The sequence below is a fragment of the Caretta caretta genome, chromosome 2 (assembly GCF_965140235.1).
Source record: "Caretta caretta isolate rCarCar2 chromosome 2, rCarCar1.hap1, whole genome shotgun sequence".
In the NCBI taxonomy this organism is placed as follows: Eukaryota; Metazoa; Chordata; order Testudines; family Cheloniidae; genus Caretta; species Caretta caretta.
In genome coordinates, this window is record NC_134207.1 from 53,208,188 (window position 1) to 53,219,626 (window position 11,439).

The 11,439-nt window shown below is 38.4% G+C and overlaps 1 protein-coding gene across 1 annotated transcript in view; it reads left to right on the forward strand.

The window, feature by feature from the left end:
* The window catches only part of LOC125632585 (tumor protein D52), a 205,062-nt gene extending 193,926 nt beyond the window's left edge, over positions 1–11,136 (forward strand). Inside the window, exon 7 of the mRNA XM_048841030.2 lies at positions 10,935–11,136. Coding sequence (XP_048696987.1) covers positions 10,935–11,088 — 154 coding nt within the window. The 3' untranslated portion in view covers positions 11,089–11,136. The remainder of the gene's footprint in view (positions 1–10,934) is intronic.
* The last annotated feature ends 303 nt before the right edge of the window (positions 11,137–11,439 follow it).

Sequence of the window (11,439 nt, forward strand, 5' to 3'; positions counted from 1 at the left end):
GATTCTTAGAGTTTCAGGCAAGAAGGGACGTAATAGATTATCTAGATTGACCTCTAGTATATCAGAAGCCATTAAATTTCACAGTTACCCCTGTGTTGAGCCCAATAACTGCACTTGACTAAAGCATCTCTTTGAGAAAGACATCAAGAGATGGAAAATCCACCACTTCCCTTCTGTAGTTTGCTCCAGTGGTCCTCACTATAATTTATTTACCAACTTTGCCGATCTTTGTGTCCTCTACAAATTATATCAGCAGTGATTTTATATTTATTTCCAGATCATTGGTGAAAATGTTGGACAGCATCAGACTTAGTACCACACACTGTGGAACCCCACTAGAAACGCTCCCATTTGACGATGATTCCCCATCAATGACTACTTTTTGAGATCTGTCAGTGAGCCAGTTCTTAGTCCATTTAACATATGCTTTATTGATATTGTATAGCGCAAATTTTTTTATCTGAATGGTGTGTGGTACTAAATCAAATGCCTTACAAAAGTCTAAGTACATTACATCTAGGAGGTTACATCTATGATCCAAACTTGTAATCTCATCAAAGAATAAAATGAGGTTTGTTTGACAAGACCTGTTTTCCATAAAACCATGTTTTGTGGCATTAATATATAGTCCTGTCTTTTAATTTTTTATTAATTGAATCCCATATCAGTTTTTTCCATTATTTTGCCTGTGATTGATGTCAAGCTAAGCAGCCTATAGTTATCCTTGGTCATCGTGCTTGCTGTTTTTGAATATCAGCACAATATTAGTCCTCTCTCAATCTTCTGGAATTTCCCCAATAGAACAAGATTTATTAAAAATTAACATTAGTGGGCCCAGGACTTTTCAGCCAGCTCTTTTAGGACCATTCGGTGCAAATTATCCAGGCCTGCTGATTAAAAGTGTTTATCCCTAGTGGATTTTGTCTAACATCTCTTTGGTTAATAATGGCCTGGAAAGTCCTTCGACATCCTCATGTGATGCAAGTACATTATGATCCTGGATCCAGTCTTCTGCTGGGTGCAGCAGAGGTGGGGGAGCTGCAAAGGAGTAGATTGCTGCAAACCCTGGAGGCCTGCTCAACTATGAGTGTAGTTTAGAGTTGTGCTCTGGCTGCAGTGACTCTTGAGGCTGTTGCTTGCTAGTCAGGGATTGATGAAGAGCAGTGTGCTCTGACCAGGCTCCATTCCCCTGGACCCATCCACAACCAGTCACCTACGCCAGCCTTTATAAGCCTTAGACACCAGAGGAATATCCCCACCTGTTTGGTTTTTTTTAAGCCAGCTCTACTGTGGCATATATAACAGTATCCTGGACAAACCCCACACTGAATTGAGTTAAACCTTATGGAACTGAGTTTAATACCTTTGGGGTCCATTGTATTAAAAATGCAATTGTTTGTGGTCTTGTGAAATTTTATGTAACTTCTCTAGGAGGAGTCAGTGTGCTAATGTAATTCCTCTGGTTATCAGCCTTTTGAAGCCACCCCCAGAGAGGTTTGCATACACTAGTTCAAATGGGATTCTCCAGGGGCTAACAGACAAAGAAAGGATTTTGGATAAATAGCCTGGTTTTAAACAGGCTCAGGGGCTTCTTCCTGATCTAACAAACGAACAGGACCCCTGGTCTACAGAGGGTTCCAATCGTTAGGGAAGCGTTGAAAGGACTTGGCCTAATGAGGTCCTATAAGACTGTGTTAGTTATGCACTGATGCCATTATGAACTTGTGACCACAAAATGACCCCTTTGAAGGATATGAAGGACTCACCTGCCAGAATCCATGTTGGAGACAATTGGTGGGCTGATTAGCATGCGTGTAGGTTTTTTTATTGTTTTAATATTTTCTCTGTAGTGCTTTTATCTTAAAAATAAAATAAGCTTGCATAGGAAGTGCCATGTGGTAACTTATAACTGTTGACAAATACTCTGTTATAAGTCTCTGAAGAGAAAGCAAGCAGGCCTTTTTAGGCAGACTGTCTTTTGGTGGGAGCAACATATGGAAGGCAGGGAACTGTACAACCTGGATATATCCTGGTCAGAAGGGAGCGAGGCACATCTACACTCAAGAGGTGACGGGAGCCAGAAGCCTGAGAGTCAATGCCCTTGTGGTACCAGAATGGGGAATACAGATGTGGTTGCCCTGAACTGTGACATATGACCACCCCTCCCCCACCGCACCCCTTTGGTAGAGCAAATGGGCAGTCGCAGGGCTCAGGACATAGCTCTGAACATTTTATAATTCCAGAACAAACTCCTGACAATGAAATACAAATATTTTTTATTCCTTACTTTACTAAATCAGAAGTTCTGTTACGAATAACTGTATTTTAGTAAGGAGCTCTGAGCATAACACAGGGGGAGTTCAGATTGCTGTTGGTGTACTTGAACAGTGGTGATAATATCAAAGAAAAAATGTGGAGCCAAATTGACTGTAAAACCTCATAAAAGACCATTCATTTTTGTTCTTGTATTTTTTTAGGTTGACAAATATGAAGTCTTCCATTTTAAAGTTGGAAATGGTGAGAAACCATAGAAAATCTTAAACTATACTGTATTAAGGCATTGGAATAAACACACTATTTGTTATTAGTTTCAAAAGATACATTTTGAAAGTCTCAAGATGCATTGTTGCAGTAATCCAGCTAATTTGCCTAGCAAAATCAGAATTTCTTACAGCATTCTGTATAGATACTGGATACTGCGGTTCAGTCCTAGCCTTGACTTCAGTGTGCTTTGCATTATTTAATATATTTATATCAAAGAACTAGCCAGAGAGATTCCCTACTATTTAAATCTATGAGAACCATCACTAGAATGCATTGGCAGATGTTAAAAAATGTCTGTGGAAAGAATGTCAAAAACCTCTCCAAAGGAAAGTCTTTAAATCATGCCCTTAATACAGAAACACAAAACCAGATTTAATTGCCCTTTTCCTATCCAGATCAGACAGGCAGGCTCTTTTGGTTCAGCATATGGTATGAAAGAGTGCATAGTGGAAGAGAACAGGCATAGCTGGGATTGAATCTGTTTAGCTTTAGACATCATAAAGATCACTCCAAAGAAAGCACTTGAAATTAAAAAAACAACAACAAAAAACAAAGAAAACCCCAGACAGAACAGAGTATTTTCATTTCGAATATGCTTATTTGAAATGTCCTAGTTGCCTTTCAGGGTAGCGATTTACATGTTTATGAAGTGGAACAGAGGATTTCTGAGGAGGCTTTGTGTATGCATGCATTTTAAAAATCAGTTTATAAAAGGATGGAGAAAATTAAGACAGCATGTAAAGTGCCCCCTCTTCTGCAGTTGTCATTGATTTTATAACCTCTCTAGGAATAAAAGCCCTTTCACTTTAACTTAAAATAATAATTGTTATATGACTTTAATGGCAAAGGCAGTTCATGATTGCAACGATGCTGGGAAAGTGGCCATGTAAAATTCTTATACATTGAATGATTGGAAGAAGAAAAATACCTCCGTTATTGTACCATAGTTTAGAGTCTGGAGAAAATGTCTGTTGTCATTCTCAAAATAAGGATACTTCTGCTACCCATGAATAGACATGAAATTGCACACCTGCAACGCTATTCACTTGGTAGCAAACACTGTAGTTAGAGTCACAGAACAGTTTCAGTGGAACCCCTTGGTTTTTACATGCGCGTTGTTTTCGGAATTACTCACTATGCAGATCTTACACTCTATCCAAAGGTAACGTCTTAAACAAACCAATATTTGAACTTTTTTTCCAGCTGTATTGTCATGGGTTGTAAACCATCACTACAAGTGCGCACGTACACACACCCCTGCCGTCTTTCTTAAGTAAAATATTCTTAGGTTTGTTTGCTTTTGTTTTTTAATAGGACAGCATTGAAAATGGCTAAAATTTAAGTGTTGAAATTTGGTATCCAGAAGAGTTTTCAGTGAGAGGTTGTGTTTTTGCTTGGTTTGAAAGAAAAATTTTGGTTTTAACAGACTTAAAGCTCTGGAACAAAAGTGAAAGGCGTGGTCTGAGAATCAGAATAAAATAGAAGGGTATGATCATTTGGAAAGTAAGTTATATTGCACATAGATAGTACTTTCCCTTCTGGATTGCATCAATTTGGGAGGGTATTGTTTTTGAAAACTTACTATATTTTTGTTATTAAATTTATACTACAAAATATTGAAGATCTACAGTGTGGGTGAATCAACATTTGTTGTAGAAACTTGAGGTTTGAATATGAAAAATGCTTTTCTTTTTGCTCGCCCCTTCAGACTCCTTATCCTGTTTCCCCTGCCACCTTCTCCACCCTTCCAAAAGAAATAAAATCCACCACCCCTGTTACCACTACCATAAGCAACTTGTGTCTATTATGATCACACCATTGTGGAGAATTACTATCTACAGGTTTTGAGGAAGGGTATTGATATGATTCTTTGTGGCACCTCCAGCCTGAGTCATTTTCTATAGAAAGATGTTTGAGGGACGAGGCACCTTTGTGCCATTGCCAGCTTCCCGCTACAAGACACATAGAAACCTATGAATAGTCACCAAAGTAGTTTGTCAAGGAACAGGGATCCAGTTCAACAGCTGGTTCACCAGCACCTGCACTGGCAGCCCACAGAGTCCTGCCTCCAAAACTGGGAATTGGTCTGGAGTCCTCCATCCAAAACTGAGGACTCAACCTCAGTTTTGGAATTGGTCTGTTCATGGGTCCTAAAGGACAAATGTTGGTGGCTGTGGAGGGGAACATGACCATTAGTAAAAAAAATCATGGACAAGCTTTGAGTTTCAGCTGTCAGTTTATGTTTTCAAAGATGTCTTTACATGAAAAATGTCTGGAAACTTTTTCAAAAGAAATCAGTGCTTAGTCTCAGCATGTCTAGGTCCTTAGAAGGTGGATAAAGGGTATGCTGTAGCCAGGAAACCCAAAGGCCAGCTCTGGTTTGAAAGCTATGCTATTAGGATGGAGGGAAGGGGAACTTTTTCTGGGTAGAAGAGCAAGGGTTACACTGTGCAAGAAATAGGACTGAAGCATCAAAGGGATCTAAATTAATTATTCCAGATGCTGCCTTAACTCACAAACTAATTTTCATCTACCTGATATTGCCCTTCTGATTACTGTTTTGGAAGTAAATTATAAAGAAGTTGAGCTAATCCTTTTCCTTAGAATTTACTTCCAAATTACTTTGTTTTTCCATTTTTGAGTTTTCTAAAAGTTTTGCAGAGGAATTCTATACCACTGCTTCCACTCCAGACAAGACTGTCCTTCAGATTGTTTACTTCAAAGTGGGTTCAGTATTCTCACTTGACAATGGAAAGTTGACAAACATTGGAATCCTTTACAAACACACATAGCACTTGCGGGGGTTAAGAGAGAGGCTCGGTTGTTCCTGTCTCTCCTACCCACAAATTGTCCTGATATGGAATGCTCTTGACTACAGCTGTTGACATCATTTTAAAAGAAAGCACACCCTTTAAAAAAAGAGAGAGAAAGCTGGACAATTCCTTTCCTTTTCCATTGGTATTTTATGCTTTCTTGGACAGTTCTCCAGTTTTGAACATCACAAAATGCCTGCTTTGTCTCTGGATTCTACTTAAAGCTTCTACCTTAAACACAGTATAACCTCGGTTGTTTTAAGGATTAATACTTTGGTGCCTTGGATAGAATGATGGGTTTTATGTATTATTACCATGCCTGCAGCAACCTATCATTTGCCCATGCTTCTAAACTTCTCTGATGGGAAATCACTGCAAGTAGTATTCATGTTTCCGCTTTCTCTACACCCTCCATTGATCTTTTATCCTAAAGTTTTCTAGCTGTAGGGAAAATCTGTCACAAAGGCAAATGTTTATACCCACACAAATTGACAGTTGTGTCAGCTGCTTCCAGGTGGTATTCTTCAGGATACCTTTGTAAGCAGGTGTGCTGTGACTACAGAAAACTTTCTTTAATAATTGGATTATGTGTGATTAAAGTATCTGGAATTTATGTTCAGATTATTGAAGTAGCAGTTAAGGTTTGTGATGCTTTCACCATGATATAATTACTTGGCTTTTTCATTACAAATATGTGTTAAAGGCATGTCCGGGAACTTGGGCAATGTTTATTACAAACTGTACCATGAGCAAATAGGCTTGTTTATAATTCTACAATGGGAGATTAAAGCATTCTTGTGGAACATTATGATAAATTGAATTTACTTCACAGTTGTGAAATTCATAGCACAGGAAAAGCCTGCATTTGTAAGACACACTTTTTTATAGTAATATAGAAATTTTGGTCAGACTATTTGTCTAATCTGTGCATTTGTAAAACACCCATCACTATAGTATCTGGGTGCCAGAGGATTATGGTGGTAATCAAACAAAAAGAAGTTTTTTCAGTATAAAAGTAATACCTTTGTACCTGGAGGCTAATATGTAACTTTTAAGATTCTCTCCATTCTGGAGAACTAGTGGCTTGATCCTGAAAAACCTTCCTCAGTTTAATAGTCCTATTGAAGATCTATACATGTGAGTACAGAGTTTGCAGAGTAGAGCTCTAATTAGGTCAGTGCTGGGCAGGTTAATTTACTGGTGTGTTTATATGTATGTAGGTATTGGTGGGGCTTCACAATTTACCTGACACCTCCTAACCCAAGGACTACATTTTATTATCCAGGACAAAAATGTGTCCCTCCTCCTTTTTTAGAAGACTGGAAGAGTTGTGTACTGTTTGCTTTGTACTTACTTAACATATCACTCAACATTTCTATTTAAAAATTTTTAAAAATTCTAACTTCTTATGTTTCTCTTGCTTAGGTATCTCTCTATACCTACTCTTCCTTCCTGGCTTCACTCTATATTTTCTTTTATTTCTATCCTATTGTAAATTATGATATCATGTTTTCTTACACTATTTTGAGTGAGTTACCTGCTGTCAGTCTGTCTTTCTCTTCCTCTCCATCCCTATTTATCCCTTTCCTTTTCATACATTGTGTTCTCCACCTTCTCCTCTTGTCTGTTTTCTGACCCACATCTTCTCCCAAAATCTCTCTCCCTCTCAACAACTAACTTATTTTTCAGCTTATTCCATTCATATGTCCTCTTTCATATACCTCATCTGCTCATCCACTGAAGCCCCTTATTCATAAGGAATGAAAATTTTGTCAGCCAAAGTAAGGGCTAAAGTAAGATGAGAAGTCCAACTGTCCAAGAGCAACACCCTGGTGAGATACCAAGACCCTCCCTTCTTCTGTGCTGCTGCTAAAGAGGGCAGTGCTTGAGTTCATATTGGAGAATTGGCCCTGGATACTTCTAAAAGGCTCCATCTTTTGTAGTCTCTGGCTGCTGGAAGGCACTGGGAGCAGTCTCTCTATATTATCTTTCTCACCCCAGAACCTCCTGGCTTCTGTGAAAGGCATCTTTTGTTGTCCTAAGCCTAAACCAGCTTCTTTTTTGTATGTGTCCTCATCACCAGTAAATAGATTCAGGTTTTGGTACATTTTCTGTAACTTTGTTTTGCCCATTTTTATACCCTTGAAATTTTGTGCGTTAGCCAAATTTCATGAAAACAGCAATTCTACTGTGAAACTGCAAGATTTTGCCTGTTTTCACAATGAAACCAATTGGGCTTCAAAACAGTCCTGTTTAAGAGTTAAAAATCCATTTTGTGGAAATCAGTTTCAAATTTACAACCAAATGCAAACATTCCCTGTTCCCCAGCATTTTGAATTTCACAGTGACTATTTCACACACCACTACGACTGTTAAGTAAATTTTACTTCGCCTTAAGTCCTTGAGAGGTTTCAAGATCTGCACTTTACTCTGTAAGAAATGTATTATTTTACTCATGTTTTGGGACAGTCAAAATACCTGAATTTTCTCTTTTTAAAAATGAGTGTATAAAAATCCTGACTGATTTCATTGATTGCTACTGTTACTGACAAATGTGATCAGGGCAAGGTCTCGCAAAATCACTCAAGCTGCTTACTGCAGTTACCTCTTTAGAATCATGCTATCAATTATTTTCCTTTACTACTCTGGGGAAAAAAATCATAACCCAACCACCTGAGCCGCAAAGGATTTACCAAGAGGCCCAGGAGTAAACTGTAAACTAGGATCTTCACATGTCAAAATAAATACGTACGAGCCCAGAACACATTGTTTTAAGATCACATTTGTTTTCCAGCGCAGTCTTTCTGTAGTCTTGGATGACTCATTAAAGAGAGATCAATTCCATTACAATTTTGCTAAGAGATTCCCACTGTTTTGCACAGTGCTAGTAGTTAGCTGTCAGATAGTAACTACTGATGTCCTGGGTTGAAAGGCAAAAACAATGAGCTTGTCGAGAGCGTATACATTAGACAGTCTGACTTGCCCATTACACCTTCTCCAGTTGGCCACTGTTGCTAAAGTTGATCTCATTTGATAAGTGTTTAGTTTTTCATGCATTAAAAGTAAGAATTGCTTATGGCTGAAATGTTCAAAAATACGTAGTGCTCTTACATAGTGCTTTTCATCGGTAGTTCTCCGAGCACTTTACAAAGGAGGTCAGTATCATTCTCAAAGTGTTCACTAATTTTGGGGACCCAACTTGAGTCACCTAGGGCCTGCTTTTAGCAAGTGTTGCGCGACTCCCATTTACTTTTTAAAAAAGTAAAACAATAAAACACAAGTGTGTCTCTTCCTCTAGGCAGAATGTTCCATTATAATAGGTGTGGCAATTTTTTTTTAAAATAATCTAACAAAAAATGGCAAATGATACTAACTCTATGGAGGATAGAATCAAACAAAAAGCTTCCTTCCTTGCCTGAGGCTTAGAAGTGAAGATATAAGCCATAGTTAATGCAAAGATTTTGTCATGGTTATTTTTAGTAAAAGTCACGGACAGGTCATGGGCAATAAACAAAAATTCAAGAAGCCATGACCTGTCTGTGACTTTTGCTGCTGCAGCTCCATGTTTTCCCCACCACCGTGGTGGCTGGGAGCTGTGGGGTTCCCCCTCTGTCTACAGCGACGGGAGCTGCAGGGTAACTATATTTCCCAAAGAGAAAATGGGACACCCCAGCCACTTGCCTGAGGCATTGAGAGGCTGTCGCCTGTCCTAGGAATCCTGAGGAGGGGCCCCTCAGGAATCTGTCATGTGTGGCTAGAACTTTGCAGGGGGCCCCCTGTTGCTGCTGTCGCCTGTCACTGCAACCCTGCCAGGGCCCCATTGACTGTCAGCTTCAGAGTCCTGCAGCCCCTGGGGCTAAAGCAGAGAATGTCACCAAGATCTCTGGAAGTCACTGATTCCCTGACTTTCATGACCTCCGTGACATAAACATAGCCTTAGCCATAGTTAAATAAATGCTAAGTAGCTTGAGTAGCCAGTGTCCTATATTTTTTTAACAGAGAGTAGCAATGTCACGAATAACCTAGTGGTGTTTTGTCTTCCCCTTTAATGATGTATAAGTCTTGCACATAATGGTGTACATGATACCAGCAGATACAGTAAAACCTTTTGGTAGAAGAACAAAATAGTTCTCAGTAGTAACTCCATTCTCGCATAAGCCCCAGTCTCTCAGTGGGGTCTAGCATGAATTGCTGCACCTGGGCAGAGTTCATTGAAGATAATCTGCATAGGTGCAGATCAGGCCCTTATTATTGCTTATCATTCACTGTACTTGACCCACAAAGGAAATGATGGACAGAATAGCCCATTGTGTCTTTATTTTGTCCACCAGTTAGGCCTACTTTCTGACGTACCAATTTTGGTTTTCTAATTTCCACACTTTCCTTGTTTACCAAAAATAATCTTAACACAGTCCTTAAATTATATCGGTAGGCATTTTTTGTTTTGACTAATTTAGTTTGTTTTCCTTTGATATCTGGTCCCATTAATATTTATTGTTCTGAGTTGTGACATCTTATGAACTTACTCATTTTTTACAAAGACAAGGTGGCTGAGGTAATATCTTTTATTGGACCACATTTTATTAACTCACAATTATGGTAAATTTGTAGGCCCAGTTATCAGAACAACCGTCACATATGATTAAGCTCATGTGCATAAGTATTTAGCAGGATTGGGCCCTAAAACAAGGAGAAAGAATTTACTAGCTTTCCCGTCTTTCTCCCAAATCACACTGCCTCTAATTCACATCTGTTGTTTTAAACATGTAGTTCAATAAAAGTAAAACATATTTATTTAAAAGATGCCTATTGTTCTTTAGCAAAATCACCCATGTTCATTCCTTATCTGTATCAATGTACTTTAAATAGCATGTGTTGCATGTAATTACAGTGTAATAGGAAAGTTACCACAAATGTAGGTGTACTAGTTTCCATACAAATTCCCTTTAATCATTTTTTGAAATTAGGGACCAAGGTCCTAATCCAAAACCCACTGAAATAATTGAAAGACTTTCCCTTGACTTCACTGGGTTTTGCATTAGGCTTTCAAGTGCCTTGCAAAATTTTAATTTTAAAAATGAATTTGTTTGAGTAGTTTGTTGGAAAGGTTTTTAAAAAATAAAACAAGCAAACTGTTTTTTCTTGCAATTTATAAAATAAACTGTAAACTAATATTGGTGAGTGCAGCGCTGTAATGCTGCTAACTTCATAAAGAGTGAAGTGAATCATTACCTTGAAAAAGCCACGATCAACTCCCTTATCTTTTGCCAAAGAAAATAGTATGTGTTTGGAATTTAAGCTAGTAATATACTACTTTGCACTTCTGTCTTCCATTTAAGGATCTCCAAGTGCTCTTGCAAATATGTAGGTAAATATTATCAGTGTCATTTGACAGACAATAGAGTGAAACATGGAAGGTCTGAGTGATTTGTGAGAGAGAGAGAGAGAGAGAGAGAGATGGGAATGGAGGCTGGGCTGTGTTACTGCCAGAGATTCTAGAATATGTTCCATCCTAGAAGATGTAAGCATGTCTAGTGCTTAACGGAACTTATATTGTTTGTTTTGTTTTTCCCCCAGAAAATATCAAAAAGGATCCAGAGTGCGTCTGAGACTGGTGGACCTTGAACTCACATCTAGATTCCTGGGAGCAAAAACAGATACAACTTTACTGGAGGCTGACGCAGTGCTGCTAGGGCTCCTGGAAAGCAGAGAAATAAGGCAAAAAGAGTAAAGTTATGTAAATAAATCAATCAATAAACTGTAGATGTTTAACATTTAATTTGTGCAACTTGTTTGTTCTCAGAAAGAAAATGTTAGGATTCTTCCCCCATGGTTGTGTAAATGGTAAGGTAAATTAAATAAAAGGCACCAATCACAGTATGTCTAGTCCTTAGTTATCTTTTACCTTCTCATCTCCCTGCTTAAAATTGAACATTTTCACATCATACTAAATTCAGTGGTAAGAAGTTAACTGAGCTTCTCTGAATAATTTGGTAACCATACCATGTCTGACCTTTGTGTATTCTTGCCTGGAGCAGAACAGACATTCCAGAGTCTGTATTCCAATCCCAGGGGAAAATGA